This window comes from Capsella rubella, unplaced genomic scaffold (assembly GCF_000375325.1).
Source record: "Capsella rubella cultivar Monte Gargano unplaced genomic scaffold, Caprub1_0 scaffold_2, whole genome shotgun sequence".
Classification (NCBI taxonomy): domain Eukaryota; kingdom Viridiplantae; phylum Streptophyta; class Magnoliopsida; order Brassicales; family Brassicaceae; genus Capsella; species Capsella rubella.
This window is the reverse complement of record NW_006238922.1, coordinates 13,613,035-13,627,773: the sequence shown is the minus strand read 5'-3', so window position 1 is coordinate 13,627,773 and position 14,739 is coordinate 13,613,035. Positions and strand designations below refer to the sequence as shown.

General features: G+C 35.2%; 4 protein-coding genes and 1 long non-coding RNA gene across 9 annotated transcripts; 3 read left to right on the top strand and 2 right to left on the bottom strand.

Annotated features, from left to right (window-relative positions):
• The first annotated feature begins 96 nt into the window (after positions 1-96).
• On the top strand, positions 97-671 carry LOC111831855 (wall-associated receptor kinase-like 22). The gene has a single exon (XM_023787148.1). It carries the CDS (start codon positions 238-240, stop codon positions 622-624), a length of 387 nt encoding a protein of 128 aa, XP_023642916.1. The 5' UTR covers positions 97-237; the 3' UTR covers positions 625-671.
• A 62-nt stretch (positions 672-733) lies between these two features.
• LOC17894021 lies at positions 734-2,144 on the bottom strand. Of its 3 annotated transcripts, none has more exons than XM_023787151.1 (3): positions 1,797-2,144; positions 1,652-1,710; positions 734-1,258 (listed from the first exon to the last, which is right to left on the bottom strand). In XM_023787151.1, exon 3 carries the CDS (start codon positions 1,219-1,221, stop codon positions 940-942), a length of 282 nt encoding a protein of 93 aa, XP_023642919.1. In that variant the 5' UTR covers positions 1,222-1,258; positions 1,652-1,710; positions 1,797-2,144; the 3' UTR covers positions 734-939. The 3 variants fall into 3 exon arrangements, with proteins under 3 accessions (XP_023642919.1, XP_023642918.1, XP_006300906.1); XM_023787150.1 differs by having other exon boundaries at positions 1,656-1,710; XM_006300844.2 differs by lacking the exon at positions 1,652-1,710 and having other exon boundaries at positions 739-1,258.
• Positions 2,145-5,119: 2,975 nt separating this feature from the next.
• On the top strand, positions 5,120-8,546 carry LOC17894761 (ubiquitin receptor RAD23b). 2 transcript variants are annotated; one of them, XM_023787143.1, is made up of 12 exons: positions 5,120-5,356; positions 5,643-5,804; positions 6,199-6,237; positions 6,325-6,363; positions 6,455-6,525; positions 6,725-6,920; positions 6,995-7,120; positions 7,199-7,264; positions 7,566-7,613; positions 7,710-7,819; positions 7,942-8,026; positions 8,109-8,546. In XM_023787143.1, the coding sequence occupies exons 1-12, from the start codon at positions 5,291-5,293 to the stop codon at positions 8,223-8,225; spliced, it is 1,125 nt and encodes a 374-aa protein (XP_023642911.1). In that variant the 5' UTR covers positions 5,120-5,290; the 3' UTR covers positions 8,226-8,546. The 2 variants fall into 2 exon arrangements, with proteins under 2 accessions (XP_023642911.1, XP_006302422.1); XM_006302360.2 differs by having other exon boundaries at positions 5,122-5,356; positions 6,743-6,920.
• Positions 8,355-9,086, bottom strand: LOC111831856. The gene is made up of 3 exons (XR_002834952.1): positions 8,999-9,086; positions 8,667-8,708; positions 8,355-8,590 (listed from the first exon to the last, which is right to left on the bottom strand). It is a non-coding gene; the product is annotated as an uncharacterized LOC111831856 (long non-coding RNA).
• On the top strand, positions 8,974-14,030 carry LOC17894927 (serine/threonine-protein kinase OSR1). 2 transcript variants are annotated; one of them, XM_023787136.1, is made up of 23 exons: positions 8,974-9,071; positions 9,434-9,484; positions 9,555-9,733; positions 9,842-10,096; positions 10,256-10,380; positions 10,495-10,539; positions 10,618-10,699; positions 10,771-10,839; positions 10,932-11,102; positions 11,205-11,270; positions 11,395-11,463; positions 11,550-11,645; positions 11,785-11,852; positions 11,950-12,180; positions 12,324-12,436; positions 12,534-12,628; positions 12,727-12,771; positions 12,899-13,018; positions 13,105-13,153; positions 13,258-13,322; positions 13,415-13,476; positions 13,559-13,610; positions 13,716-14,030. In XM_023787136.1, the coding sequence occupies exons 3-23, from the start codon at positions 9,575-9,577 to the stop codon at positions 13,719-13,721; spliced, it is 2,043 nt and encodes a 680-aa protein (XP_023642904.1). In that variant the 5' UTR covers positions 8,974-9,071; positions 9,434-9,484; positions 9,555-9,574; the 3' UTR covers positions 13,722-14,030. The 2 variants fall into 2 exon arrangements, with proteins under 2 accessions (XP_023642904.1, XP_006300815.1); XM_006300753.2 differs by lacking the exon at positions 8,974-9,071 and adding an exon at positions 9,100-9,320.
• Positions 14,031-14,739: the final 709 nt, after the last annotated feature.

The following is a 14,739-nucleotide window of genomic DNA, read 5'->3' as shown; positions in this document are numbered from 1 at the left end:
GATGTCAAGACCACAAACATACTTTTGGATGAGAAGTATAGAGCCAAGGTATCGGATTTCGGGACTTCACGATCTATAAACGTAGATCAAACTCACTTGACAACTCTAGTTGCAGGTACTTTTGGATATTTGGATCCAGAGTACTTTCAAACTAGCCAGTTTACGGATAAAAGTGATGTTTATAGTTTTGGGGTTGTCTTGGTTGAACTCATAACCGGAGAAAAGCCATTTTCTGTTATGCGGCCTGAAGAAAACATGGGGCTTGCATCTCATTTCATTGAGGCCATGAAACAGAACAGAATTTTGGATATTGTTGATTCTCGAATCAAAGAAGATTGCAAGGCTATATATGTGATGGCAGTGGCGAAACTGGCCAGAAGGTGTTTAAGTCTAAAAGGGAAGAAACGGCCAAATATGAGAGAGGTTTCGATTGAGCTCGAGAGGATCCGTTCATCACCTGAAGATTTGGAGGTACATATCGAAGAGGAGGAAGAAGAAGAAGAAACTGCCATGGAAATCAACATGGATGAGTCTTGGAGCGTCGACATGACTGCTCCAGCTTCCCTCTTTGATTTATCGCCCAAGTTAGATGTTGAACCTCTGGTTCCTCAACAAACATGGTGATGATGGCACTGCAAATGTACAAAAAAAGTATTGTTCATTCGTTTGATAACAAAGGTTTCTAATGTTCCACTCTTCATTAATCCAAGGTAAGATGATGGCAAAGATAAAATACAATTGCCAAAAACTTGTCGCATACATTCCATTACAGAAGATTCATATTTGTACAATAATTGTGAATCTTGCTTGGGACATAATCCAAGTAGAATAAGGTAAGAGTAGGATAGCTAGGCCGTTACACACACAATGGAATAGAGAGAGAGAGAGAGAGAGAAATGAAAACAAATGTTAACAATGCAGTCAGCTTTGGCTGACACTCTAGAAGAATTTCAGTTTTCCTTTGGAGAAACTGGCTTGGACATGTTCCAGCTGACACATTGCCTTCTCCTTTCCAGTCATCCCTGAACAGGACAAGTGCCTAGCGCCAAGTGTGACGGCAAAATAGATATAAATGGTGCAGAGGAATGCCAAAAGAACCATCGCAGTCAAAAGAAAGCGATGCCTCCGAACAACAGTTGAGCAGCTACCCAAGTCATCCCATTGCTTCTTTAGCGCATGTGGCCTCCGTAATGGTGATGATACAATCCCATCAAGAACCATAGCTTCTAAAAGACCGACCTTTTTACTAGCTTAACACCTACATGAAATGAAAAATGAGTTAGTATTCATCTACACATAACTGCACGAGGTCTTCAAGAAAATACGCTTGCAGATTGAGATGGGTTGATATTGTAAAATGTAAATTGTGAAAAACACAAATGCGTGGTGTTATTAGTTCATATGGAAAACCAAAAGCTTCGACGAGAATTACAGTTGCAGATAAGAGATACCAAAACCATCAATAAATATCTAACTTGTGCCATTGCCAAATTTCACAACCCATTTTCCTTGAAGCCACAATGAGGTGAGGGACAACAAAAAAAAAGAGACGAGGTTTTCAACAATTTTGAAGACGAGATAAAGAATCATTAGGCATTACAAACAAACAAGCTTGGATCTTTCACATAAGATTAATACGTAGAGAAATCACCTACAAGCTAAGTAAATCTGAATTATCCAATTCACCACGTTGCGACGAATAGAGAAAATCTAAATAATAGAAGAAAGAAAAAACTCAGAACGTGACACAAATAAATAAAGGAAACATATCGAATCAGGGAAAAAGATAAACGAACCAGGTGAGAGAGAAAGAGCTAAAGAAAAAAAATCATGGATCTGGAGAAGAAGGAGTATGAATAGCTGAATCCAGCTCTCAGGTATCTTCTTCGGCGAAGTCGCCAAATCGTAGATCTCGTCGTCTCCGTGGAGTTACTTTTACGGGCTGTAGAGTAAGAGCTGCTTCGCCGCCGGTAAACGCGGGTTCTTAAAAAAACACAGTCTGTTACATTAACCGGAAATTTAGATTTAGGAAAGAGGAAAGAAAAAAAGAAAGGAAAAAAAGAAAGAAAGAGAATTGCAATAGCGTGTTCGGTTGGCCTGGAATTGATGAGGTGCGTGGTGGTTGTTTTATTATGGAATTATTCTAGCTGGCTTTTAAGTCTTCGACCGACATGGATATCGATCGTATGCTAATAATAATAATACGAAATTGCTCGGATTTAAATGTCAAAGCATTATTGATTGGCTAAAATTACCGACAACAAATAGTCAAATATTACTACTAATCAAATCAGTGTTTGTTTTGACTTTTGAGTTGGTCTACTAATTTTAGTGTCAATAAGTAAAGCGAATGGGCCTTCGGAAGCTATTAATGGGCTTTATCTTTGTTGGGCGCATTTCCGAACTGTATGTATGTATGGTTAATCGTTATTATAATAGCCTTAATTTAATTCTGAGGTATTTCTTGTTCTCTTTGATTGAAACAATTTTGTTTTATTTCATCCTTTATTTTCTCTTCTTTTAATTTCCTAAGATATATAGTTCATCACTTGTAAAATCTAGCAGACATAATCTTTATAAAGATTGAAAAAATAGGCATAAACATGATAACATGGTAAAAGAATGTTGCTAGATAGGTGATCTTCCTGTAAAATTCGTGATTAAAAACCAATAAAAACCTAAAAAGTACATATTTTTAAATTATGTAAGTCCTTCTGATTGTAGTAAATATTTGAATATCGTAGAAACAAGAGAGGAAAATTTACGAAATTGTTAATTTCGTTGGGAGAATCTATATATATAAAGTTAGCTTTTTCTCTCTTCTCCTTAAGCCACATCATCATCCACTTCATTTTATTATTTAATTTTTAAAATTAATTATACCATTTTATCATTTAATTTTAAGATTTAAACCTATGTAAATAAGCTTTTCAAAAAGGGATATGAAAGGTTTTTTTCTATATTATACATTATAAAACTAAAAAAAAATTAATTGATCAAAAGTTAAAATTTTTTACTAATTATCGATTATACTAACAAATATATTTATATTTTAAGTGAATGTTATTATTTTTTTTTTAAAAATATATATATATGTATCTATATATATATATATGATTATATTTACACAATGTAAACCTAAATTATAATGGGATTTAACGAGAATAGAACAAAAAGTAAGAAATTTTGAGAATATAATTCTATCTAATTTATGTCTCACAAAATTTTCCAACATAAAGGAGATAGGTCGGACCGAAACATGAATTATCATTTTTTAAAAACGTATAAAAAGGCAAAAATACAAAAAAATATTTCTTTATAGGTTTCCAATATGAATTAATAATTTTTTTCCAATAAACACATATGTTAAACTAATAAAAAAAATTAACTATATTTTATAAAAATTGAAAATTAAAATAAAAACACTATTAATGAAATAAACTAAATATAAAGTAAATTATACTAATATGTTAAATTTAAAAATTGTTCCATATGAAAATTCAAAAAAAATATGTAGAACATAAAATCAGAAACAAATATATAATAGTATAAAAATGATCATTACGAGATATAAATTACGACAAATCCAAAAAAGAAAAATATAAAAAAAAAAATTATGACAATATATAAAGAGATAATGTAAACAATAAAAAATACAACAATCCGCCCAAAACTCACAAATCATTTTCAAATTTCAGGCCAACATATTAAAAGAGCCCACAATATTAACATCTATATCTATATTTGGTAAAAACCCTAATAGCACACGTTTTTCAGTGATTCTCCACCGTAAAAAACTTAATCTCTAACGTTACTGGAATCGAGTACTATTTCTACAAGAGATGAAGAAAGGAAGTGATGTATATATGTAAAATATTAATCATTTAAAGAAGTTTAATTTATTTCTGTTTTTTTGAAAATATAATATTTACGGTTTTATATTCTCTAAAAAAATTGAAGTTATTCGAGCTGTAAAAGATGAAGGATTGTATACATTAATTATAGTATTGTGAAATTACTAACTTACATATTCAACAAAAAAATAGTATTATTTGTTGCAAAAAATGGTTCAACTACATTAAACGGTGACAAATTTAATAATCTCACAATATATATGGACATATGGGAATTAAAAATTAATATTAAATAAACATGACTGAAAGTTCTGTCTAAAAGAAATTTAATAATCTCACAATTTATATGGACATATTAAATAAACATGACTGAAAGCTCTGTCTAAAAGAAAAAAACATAAGACGTAAGGAAACAAATGTTTTTTATTTTAAATTATTCCAAATATTGCCTTCTACCTTTGTATTTCTATGTATCCTCCTAATTGTGTGTCGATTTTGTTGAATCCATATTTTATCTTCTTTGAAAATTTAAGAACATTTTTATAATTAACATATTACAAAATCACGCACAAGTAGAAAGAATTATTATAATAAATTATAGACATATTATCTTTCAAATTCAACCCACATAAGTTCAATAATAAATATTATTAATTACTGAAAATATATATATATATATATATATATATATATATCACTCTAACATTTATATTGTTTTTTAATTTTATTATACAAAATCATATAAATTAAATATAATTTATTCTAAAACATCGGTGTACATTAATACCAGATATAATAATTTTAAAATAATTTAAAATATAAATATCATAAACATTAATCTTATTAAAAATATAAAATATCATGAGACGGGGTTATATGGTAGGACAGGCTCAAACAGTCATTCATATAAATTTAAAATATATTACTCCGTTGCTACAACATGGGTAAATAATCACTTTTAAAATCTATATTAAATTTTAGGAAAACTGAATATTTTTCAAGAAATTTAATCTATTTATAATAAAAATCATAAAAAAATTATATATATAAGTAAATAACAAAAATAGTCTTATAGTGTACCATAGGGTAAATTCTAACCCCGTACATATATATAAACTATAACGGTTTAAGTTTTATATAAAAGACACGTATAAAATACTAGCCCATGGTGTACCACGGGGTAAAATCTAGTTATTTATATAAAATGGAAAATAGGAGGAAATAAAAAGGAAAAAGTGTGAGTAGCGGTATTCGTCACGTGGATTGCACATGGAGATCTCTTGCCGCGTTTAAAATCTAAAACGCTCCGTTGATGGTGACTGTTGTTTAACTACGGTCGGCTTTTCTGTAACTTTCGCCCCTCGATCTCTTGACTAGGTCTCCCTCTCCCTCTCTCTCCCTCTCTCTCGGCCGTCGATTTCATCATTCACGTAGATATGAAGCTCACCGTCAAGACTCTCAAGGGTAATCATTTTGAAATTAGGGTTCTACCCTCCGATACGGTTAGTCCTCGTCTTTTCTGCTTTTATTCCGTTCAGGCGTATGCGTAATTCTGCCTCGGAGTGTAGGAAAGAAACTAGGGAGTCTCACCTACACAGCTTCAGATCCACTATTTTTAATGTTTGCTGATCAATTTTTTTTTTTCCCATTCTCTCAAGTGTTTTTAATAGCTTTGTTAACTGCTCAAATTATAACGGGGGAATCCAATCTGGTTTGGTCCAATTGTTTATATCACTCTTAAAATCATTCAATCTGGATTTGTGCTTGTTCTTTTTTTTTTTTTTCAAGATAATGGCGGTGAAGAAGAATATAGAGGATTCACAAGGCAAAGACAATTATCCATGCGGGCAGCAATTGTTGATTCACAATGGAAAAGTTTTGAAAGATGAAACTAGCTTGGTGGAGAACAAGGTTACCGAGGAAGGTTTTCTTGTCGTTATGCTTAGCAAGGTACCTCTATTCAAAATTAGCCTACTGCAAATATCATATTTCCTTTATCATGGGTGAGCCTGCCTTCTTATTTCTATTTGTTGCAGCTTTGGTAGTTTTTAACAGAATGTGCTCTAAGCAAACTGGAGTTGAGTATCCAATTGTATAAAATTGATTATGGAACATTTTAAATCAACTGCTACAATCATCTTACCGGAAGTTTAAATCATAACTAAGAGAGGAATTGTAATCATTAGTTACTTGGGATTTCCTTAGACAAGGATATAAGCTGATGAATGAGTGTCATAGGAAAACGTTGCTAGATGTTTCTTTCATGATCGTCCCATTACTATGTAACAATGTAGCTTGAAATGGCACGGACATTTCTCTGACTTTGCTTATTGGTTAACTGCAGAGCAAAACGGCAGGTTCAGTTGGCCAGTCTTCTGCTCAGGTAGCTTTTCTTCTTCTTCTTGTATTTTATTATATGGCTGGTTTAGTCTGATATATCTGAGTGTCAAATCCTGCTTCTATTTCACAGCCTGCTACCGCTACCACGTCTACCACATCTTCGGCTAAGGTAAATTTCTTGATATGTTTACTTGTTCAAATGTGTGATGAGCAGCTCCTTCCACTGGTTGTTTTAATATAAGCTCGTGTTTGAAAAGCAGCCTGCAGCTCCATCTACAATACAGTCTACAGCCGTGCCTACTTCTTCTATTCCTTCTCAAGAACAACCGAGGTAAATTTGATTGTTGATAATGAGCTTCTCTGGAAAAAAGTTATTTCCCTCCTTCTATTGTCAGCATTTTCATTTGTTTGTTCCTGGGTTTGCCGACTGTTCTTTTTATGGTTTTCCTAAAGCTTCTATGTTTGATCTTTAGTATATTTTGTATACTTTATTTGTTCTGGATTTCATTGATAGACTATAATCTCCACAGTTCAATGATATGTGGCAGGGCACAGACTGACACCTATGGAGAAGCTGCGTCAACATTGGTTAGTGGCAGTAGTCTTGAGCAAATGGTCCAACAGATAATGGAAATGGGAGGCGGAAGCTGGGACAAAGAAACAGTTACTCGTGCACTTCGTGCAGCTTACAACAACCCTGAGAGAGCAGTGGATTATCTATATTCTGTATGGCCCCTCTCTGTAACATTATTTTCTATGAGTTTAGATGATGTAAGTGTTGACATCGTTTTGTACATTAGGGAATTCCTGAAACTGCTGAAGTAGCGGTGCCTGTACCTGTGGCTCAGTCGGCAGGATCTGGGGCAGCCCCTGTCACACCTGCATCTGGAGGACCTAACTCATCTCCTTTGGATTTATTCCCTCAGGTAATTAGTATTAATCTTGTATCCATAAGAATTGGTAGATATATATTTTGTTACCTTCTCACTCTATAGTTAATCCAGGAAACAGTTGCTGCTGCTGGATCTGGTGATCATGGGACGCTTGAATTTCTTAGAAACAATGACCAGGTTGCCATTCCAACTTCATCTGCATCTCTTCTAAATTGTGTAGCTATTATCTGTTTAACAAATTTGGATATTTCCTCATCATACATGATTTGAGTAAATGTTTGTGAATATGAAAGATAAGGCATTTGCTTAGAACCAGATTTCATCACCTTATGCAGGGTTTGTTTATCTGTTATAGCCATTCTAGCTGGAGATGATTAATTGAGATGTATGTTAACAACTTAATATGCTTTGACTGTCCATTCTAACTTTTGTAAATTTCATCCATATACTCATTCTCTTGTATTTGCTATTGTATTAGTTCCAACAATTACGCACCATGGTCCATTCCAACCCTCAAATTCTCCAGGTAAGAGTAGTCTTATATTTGTAATTCTGTTTCAGTAATTTGTAAGACTTCTCACTGATTCAGAACGTCTTGTGTTGGAACCGCTGCTTTTGTTAGCCCATGCTTCAGGAACTTGGAAAGCAAAACCCTCAACTTCTGAGACTAATTCAGGAGAACCAAGCAGAGTTTCTTCAGTTAGTAAATGAGCCCTATGAGGGATCTGACGGGTAAGTCCTCCAATCTGTTTGTCGTAATCTAAGGTTCTGTCAGATGTAATTTTATGCTTCTTGTGGATGTTTCACTAAACTATATAATTTGATTGAAAAAGTTTAAAAACATAACACATCAGGGATGCTGATATGTTTGATCCACCCGAGCAAGAAATGCCACATGCCGTTAATGTAACCCCAGCAGAGCAAGAAGCAATTCAACGGGTAAATCACCAATAATAGTAACACTCTTTTTCTTTCCGATCCTTCTGAACTATAATTCACTGGCCTATGACCTCTCCAACAGCTGGAGGCAATGGGATTTGATAGAGCCTTAGTAATAGAAGCCTTCCTGGCATGTGAACGTAACGAAGAATTGGCAGCTAACTATCTATTGGAGAACTCAGGAGATTTTGAAGACTGAGTTCACAACAGATTATCTCGATTCGAAAAAGTTTTGGCTCTTTACTGACGCTGAATATTTTGTTCTCATGGTCCGACAAGTAATGTGTGGGATTTGGTCTCTCCCTCTGTGACTTAGTTTTTTTTTCTCTTTTGGGGCTGGAATATTCTGTTCATGCGTTTGCGTTTTCTGGCGATTTGTGCGGTTGTGATAGATATTTCTATGGGGTAAAAAAAAAGCAGAGATACAAAAGTGTGATCACGTAAATCTTGAGGGGTGGATAAACACATAAAAGTGTAATTGATATTTTATCCTAACTAACATGGCCCTATGTTCTTGTGATTAATGGCGGCAATTCACGGATTATCCGACGTTGAAAAGTGAACCTGAACCAGTAAAATAACACTAAGAAAACCGGTTGTATTTAGTTCAGAAAAACCATTAGATTTTTTTGCTACTCACCTTCGGAGAGTATCCCGGCTGGTTTGGTACAAATTCTGAAAACTGTTAAAAGCAATTTGATTTAGAATCGTCTTCGCGTTGGTTAAGGACTTAAAAGCAGAAAAATTAGTTCTGAAAATTTTAAAATTATGGCAATAAAATAGGTTCCTTTACCTTATCCATTCTAGGTTAAACAAATGATGACGGTCAGTAGTTTTTTTTTGTTATGTCAAATATGTTTTAAAAAAAAACCTAATAGGAGCAAATCAATAGTAAAATAAAAAAAAAAAATAGCAAAAAGGAAATTTGAAGGAAGGAGGAGGAAAGAGCGAAAAAGCAGAAAAGAGAGAGACCTAAAGTGGCGGGATTCCAAATTTAACAAAAGCCCCCAAAAGGCTTCTCTCCCATTTGAGCGGCGATCCGATTGTGACTCTCTTTCTCTCTCATTCTCTCTCGTTTTCTTTTGGGATCGATATTTCTTTTCTTTTTTTCTTTTTTTTTGTTTCTCGAGAAAATTTTGATAGAAAGTTCACAAAAAGGGCGTTACATAATTAATAAGATCAGTCATCATCGTCAATATCTTCATCAGCACGATATCTATCTCTTTCCTTTTCTCTCACACTTGTCATTAATTTGTTTCCTGATTATGTTTACATGGATGTCGTAATTTTCCCGGTACGATTCCTTTTTTATTCCATCGTTACGACGGGATAGTAATTGTTGTTGTTTTTTCGAATCTCTTATTTGTTTCCTTTTTTTTTTTTTTCTTTCTGATTTTTATTCTCTAGATTTACTCGACTGGAACCAGCTGTGTTTGTGCTTTCGCCTCTCAATTACAGGTAAAGAAACTTTGATTCCACTCTCCAGTTTTGTTGCTGAGAGGAAGATATTGAGTGTTTTTGTTTTTAGTGAAACCAAGGATCTTAACAATGGAGAAGAAGAAGTACCCGATTGGGCCTGAGCATTACACCCTCTACGAGGTGATCGGGCAAGGTGTTAGTGCTTTAGTGCATCGTGCTTTGTGCATTCCCTTCGATGAAGTCGTTGCTATTAAGATTCTTGACTTTGAACGCGACAACTGCGATCTGGTGATTATCTACCCTCTTAAGCTCTCTCTGTATGATGATTCTTTCTGCCTTTTTTTTTTATTTTCTGGGAATTGGCTAAGCTGATTACGTTTCTTTTGTGTGGTGCAGAATAATATTTCTCGTGAAGCGCAGACGATGATGCTTGTGGATCATCCCAATGTGTTGAAATCACATTGCTCCTTTGTTAGTGATCACAATTTGTGGGTCATCATGCCATACATGTCTGGTGGTTCTTGTCTTCACATACTAAAAGCTGCATATCCTGATGGTTTTGAGGAAGCTATTATAGCCACTATACTGCGTGAAGCCTTGAAGGGATTAGACTATCTCCATCAGCATGGCCACATACATCGGGATGTCAAAGTTTGTTATTCAACTTTTCCGTATATCACACTTCATTTTGACAATTCTTTTTGCTCATGTTACATTCTAATCTTGTGCTTCTGACTAGTGTTTTTCATCACTGACTCTGTCAACTTTGTATCTTGGTATTTGAATATCCTTTGTTTGTCATTATTTCAGGCGGGTAATATTTTGCTTGGTGCTCGAGGTGCAGTCAAGCTGGGAGACTTTGGCGTATCTGCCTGTCTCTTTGATTCAGGTGATAGGCAACGGACAAGGAACACATTTGTTGGAACACCTTGTTGGTAAGTTCTAGGTGGTAACTACTGCCCCAACACTCTTTTTTCTGTGTCGAGGACTGTAACAGTGTCTGTATTTTGGTTCTCCTGTGCATGACCTTCTTTTTCTTCTTTTCACAGGATGGCACCTGAAGTCATGGAGCAGTTACATGGTTATGACTTCAAGTTAGTCCAGCCTCATATTCAAAGTTTTATCATTCTATTTGCTTATATAGTGTTTCTTATTTGGAGCATCTATTTTAGGGCTGATATATGGTCGTTTGGTATAACTGGGCTAGAGCTTGCACATGGCCACGCTCCTTTCTCTAAGTATCCACCAATGAAGGTACATGGCCTGTGATATCTGGATTTCAGCTCCAAAATCTTCGCATCAATCTAAAACAAATATGTTTTCAGGTTCTGCTTATGACGTTGCAAAATGCACCACCAGGGCTGGATTATGAAAGAGATAGGAAGTTTTCAAGGGTATATATACTCTTTGTGTCAATTCTACACATTCTAGTCAGAATGTTTGCTTATTCTCATCTCAATTCTGCCTATTTTCCTGCTATTTTCAGTCTTTCAAGCAGATGATCGCTAGTTGTTTAGTTAAAGACCCTTCCAAACGCCCGTCTGCAAAAAAGTTGTTGAAACATTCCTTTTTCAAGCAAGCAAGATCAAGCGATTACATTGCACGAAAACTTCTGGATGGGTTACCAGATCTTGTTAACCGTGTTCAGGCAATAAAGGTTGGATATGTAGAACTAAATAGATAGCCAGTAGCTAGTGTTTAGTATTATTAATCAACTTCTTATGACGAAAACTGATGGGAATATGCTTTCTTCATGCAGAAAAAGGAAGAGGATATGCTTGCACAAGAGAAAATGGCAGATGGAGAGAAGGAGGAACTGTCGCAGGTTTGTGTTTCCAGTTTCCAGTTTTGGCTTTACTTATCTATGTAGACTCTTTGAATTTTGGTTTCTAGTACCAATTTTTCTGCAAAGTATTTAGCCTTTGACCTCTTGTCGTAGTAACATGCAGAATGAATATAAGAGAGGTATCAGCGGATGGAATTTCAATCTCGATGATATGAAAGCCCAGGCTTCATTGGTATGTTTGGTCTCCTTTAACCCATAAAAACTATCCAACTGTAAAGCTCACTGTGCTTTATATTATGATGTTCCTATTAATATCAGATCCAGGACATAGACTGTAGCTTATCAGACAGTTTATCCGGAAGTACCACTTCGTTGCAGGCTCTAGATTCACAGGATACCCAATCGGAGATTCAGGTGTCTGCTTGTAGAAATATTTCTCAACTTCTAGAGTGCATATTGCTAGATGCTCTCCAGTATCAGAAATGTTTCCTTGTTTTCATCTTCGTTTGTTATTTAGTCTGAGGTTTAAAGTTCTTTATAACCATCTCTGCAGGAGGATAATGGTCAAATAACAAATAAGTATCTCCAACCCCTAATTCACCGAACACTAAGTATCGCAAGGTCAATCTCCTCTGTGGTCTCTATTTTATATAGGTCTCTACCTATCTGTAACAACTAGAGATGAATAAACTGAACAAATAATATTTTGGTTGGTCAGGGATAAATCTGATGATGATTCAAGTCTTGCCAGCCCCAGTTATGATAGCTACGTATATTCCTCCCCTCGTCACGAGGATCTATCTCTAAACAATACAACTGTTGGTAGTACGCATGCAGTCAATGGGAAACCAATGGATTCCTCATCAATCCCAACCAATCAACCAACTGAGATTCTAGCAGGGAGCTCTGTTTTGGCAGATAGAAATGGTGCTCCCAATAAAGGAGAGAGGTTAGTCTTTTAACATGTACTGCTATTCTAAGAGCTTTTCTTGGTTCAGTTTGCCAGTCTTATTGCTTGAAAGCTCATATCTACTTAGTATACATATATCCTGTATGCGACATTAACTTTTAAAGCAATATGTGTATTCCCAGTGATAAAACCCACGAGCATCTTCAAAATGGGTCAACCTGCAATGGGACACATGCTACTGTGGGAGGAGATGAAGTACCAACAGAGCTGGCTGTTAAACCACCCAAAGCAGGAGGTAAGCATATAGAGAATTTCTTTATACTTGAAATCCTATCTAGACATCCCTGTGGATCAATGCTTTTCTAATTAAATAAAATATGTCTCGGTATCAGCAATCCTAGATGAATCTGATGACAAATCTAAGCCGCCAGTTGTGCAGCAAAGAGGGCGTTTCAAAGTAACTTCTGAAAATCTTGACATCGAGAAGGTAACTATTTCTTTTGTTTTGGGAGGAAAAAATTGGGCTTTCTTTTTTTTCAGTCACCCTCTCAAGGTTTCCTTTTGTATTAACTTTATCTTCATCAGGTGGTGGTTCCCTCTCCTATCCTGCAAAAGAGTCACAGTATGCAGGTTTGTAATTGTTTCGATGTCAGCCTGATCAGCTGCAGACAACCAATCAAATGTCTATTATCCTCAATTATTCATCTCAAAATTTCTCAATGAAAAGCAAATAACATTTTTACTTGTGCTTATGTAGGTGCTCTGCCAACACTCCTCTGCTTCTCTACCTCCCTCTGATGTGTCATTACCAAACCTAACCAGCTCATACGTTTACCCCCTGGTGTATCCAGTTCTGCAAACTAATATTTTGGAAAGGGTATGCGTTCCACTGCTTAGACTATACTCACTTTCTTTATATCATACGAAATATCATAACATAATTTTAATTAATCCCAAAAACAGGATAACATTCTGCATATGATGAAAGTACTCACCAACAGAGAGTTAACAGGTTTATTTCGTGCAACTTTCACTCTTACTCCTGTCTCCATTCTCCCTTCTGATTACAATATTTCTTGCCAAGGGATTTGAATATCTTTTATGCCTCTGATGTAGACGGACGTGCAGTTGAACAAGGAAACGTACAACAACCTACTGTACCTCCTACTGAGAAATCCATGGTAAGCAATTAATCGTTTGCAGGTGAAATGTATTGAATCACAATTTTTCAAAGATTGGTACTTAACGGAACTGTTCTTCTGTTGGATCACAGCTTGAAGCAGCTCACGAAAGAGAGAAAGAACTGCTCCACGACATAACCGAGCTGCAATGGAGGTAACTATCGAAAGAAACTCCTTGTGTAGCTCTCTCAGGCTCATATCCAACATTCTTTCTTCTGTTTCATTTGTGTTCACAGGCTCATCTGTGCAGAAGAAGAGCTTCAGAAATACAAAACCGAACACGCCCAAGTAAGCATAGTAGCTTAAAATACAATCTTCATTTTCTGCAGTCTTTTTCATTTAACTAAAAGAATGTATGACCACTCAACTCATACCAGCCTGTTCAAACTCCAGGTTTAGTTTCCTAAATGACCTGAGAAGATGTGTGGCTAAGTAGAAGAAGTGTGATTCATCCTCAAGAATAAGAATTATTAATAAGATAATACATCTAAATGAAGGTAAGATTTGCTTTCAGATGTTTTGTAATTTGATTCATAAAATACATCGCTCCTTACTTCTTAGTCTCTTTAGGTTTGTCTACGGAATATGTATTTATGTTTACCATGGAAGCTATTTTATAACCATGGTTACATAATTGATTTGTGTAATATATTGATACAAGACGGGTTATTGAGAAACATTTTCGTAAAGAGTATTAGTAGTAATGTATTTTGGATGCGTGCGAATGAATGCATCTCTCAATCACCAACTCAGTGGGACAACTAAGGAGTTGTCGTCGTGTCGCATTGGCAAACACACAATCCGTGAATTCTCACTTACAGTCATAATTGTATCTCTTTAATGCTCAAAAATGTGTACATCTCTCTCTATCGATTATACATACATACAGTTCTGTCATCTGTGTTCTAGATTACTTATTACATTGAAATTCGTTAGTTATTCAATAATACGCATAAAACTGAAACTATTACACAATTCGTACTAAAATGAGGTTTGGTAATTTAATAGCTAGCTCAAAGGACACCAGTGGCGAAGCCAGATCAAACACCTTTAATGCAGTATAATTGAACTAGATATTATTATTAGCAACGCCCTTTTATTTGATTTTAAAAATGTGATAAAAGGTTAACAACACAAGTGGGGGTACTTCAATTATCAAAATTTCGAAGGAAAGACAAACAGAGCCATTGGTATTTTTTTCCCAAACTTGGCTGGCTTTAGGGTTTAATAAAAAAAGGCAGAAAGGGACCTTGTGACTGATCAAATTGTTTATACTTTTAAACTAAACCAATCCATTAATTTAATCAAATTCGAACCAGGCGACAAATTACTTCCCAGCTTATGACACGTGGTAACGCGTAGTTGGGTTATTTTCTGGTGAATGGAGGGTACGATACAGCCAAGAACCAAATTTTTC